The following is a 1,347-nucleotide window of genomic DNA, read 5'->3' as shown; positions in this document are numbered from 1 at the left end:
CTTACAACAGGATGTGACTGCAGATTTCTGCAGGCTTTTATGTGACATGTGACAACGTCCCAGCAGAATCTTTTGATGCAAATTAGAAGCCTAAAAGGTTGGGATTGAATTAGACATATTTTTATCAGGAAAGGCCAAGCAAGGAAATGTACAAAGCATCCAGAAGCTTCTTGAAAGCAATATTTGCACTCAGTCATGGTGACAGGTGGGATGCAGTGGTGCTGGTTTTTGTCTTACATGTCCATGAAAGTGTTGGTGAATGTAGGGATGCATTTTTAGGAAGGTTGGAACAAGAAAAAGGACAAAACTGGGTTACTTACGGTATTGTTTGTTTACAGGTTTCACCAACTACATGCGGAGTCCGTCAGGAGACATCTTCAACCCAGAACACTACCAAGTGAACCAGGACATGAGCTACCCTTTGAGTCACTATTTCATTACCTCTTCACACAATACCTACCTCATGGGAGATCAGCTGATGTCCCAGTCTAGGGTGGACATGTATGCATGGGTGCTACAGTCTGGCTGTCGCTGTGTAGAAGGTAAAGAGCAAACAGGAATTAGCAGCAGCTCCATAGTTTTGTTTCTCCTCTGTAAAGGAAGACTCATGACTTCTGTAGAAGATATGGTAATTGGGTAGGGCAAAAAGCCATGGAAAATGGTGTCTTGCCTTCATAAAGGACAATAAAATAATGTTGCTGTAATGAGCAAAATTTCTTGAGCAAGGAAAAAAAGCCCTTTGCAGAGTAGTGTCGTAGGCACTGAGGGAAAAGCTCCAGATGTTCCTTGTCTGATTGTCATTGTTTCTGTCCTACAGTTGACTGCTGGGATGGGCCTGACGGTGAACCGATTGTCCACCATGGGTACACTTTGACTTCCAAAATCCTCTTCAAAGATGTGATTGAAACTATCAACAAATATGCCTTTATCAAGAATGAGTAAGTATCCTCTCTGCCAACTTCTGGGGCTCAGGACTGTGACTGGGAGTGTTCCCTGGCAAACCTGCCCAGGCAGTGAATGAAGGCCTAACCCTGCATGGAGCAGAATTCCAGACAGGATTCAGAATTGTTTTCTGGGAGGCAAAGCCTTCAGAAGGAAATAGCAAGGCAAAACTGAGTAGGGGCATTGTGTACAGAGCTGTGGGTTGGCTTTACCCCTTTTAGAGGAGCAGAGGACCAATGTGTTTTGCCAGTGAATGTTTTTAGTGAAGGGCTGACAGTTTAACCACATATCTCCCTGGAAGTACTTCAGTTCTGCCAAGGTTACACTTGGCTGCTCCAGGGATAGGAAGCAAGTCAGGCAGCAAAGGAATTCAAAGAGACAGTAGCCCAGTTGTGGAGAAAGCAG

The 1,347-nt window shown here is 44.5% G+C and overlaps 1 protein-coding gene across 1 annotated transcript in view; it reads left to right on the top strand.

The window, feature by feature from the left end:
• Positions 1-338: 338 nt before the first annotated feature.
• Positions 339-1,347, top strand: part of PLCH2 (phospholipase C, eta 2) — a gene marked incomplete at its 5' end in the record, with an annotated part of 18,824 nt that continues 17,815 nt past the window's right edge. Inside the window, 2 exon segments of the mRNA XM_009073593.1 lie at positions 339-542; positions 818-938. Coding sequence (XP_009071841.1) covers positions 339-542; positions 818-938 — 325 coding nt within the window.

Source organism: Acanthisitta chloris, unplaced genomic scaffold (assembly GCF_000695815.1).
Source record: "Acanthisitta chloris isolate BGI_N310 unplaced genomic scaffold, ASM69581v1 scaffold26540, whole genome shotgun sequence".
Taxonomy (NCBI): domain Eukaryota; kingdom Metazoa; phylum Chordata; class Aves; order Passeriformes; family Acanthisittidae; genus Acanthisitta; species Acanthisitta chloris.
The sequence above is the reverse complement of the archived record's forward strand: the minus strand, read 5'-3'. Positions and strand labels throughout refer to the sequence as shown.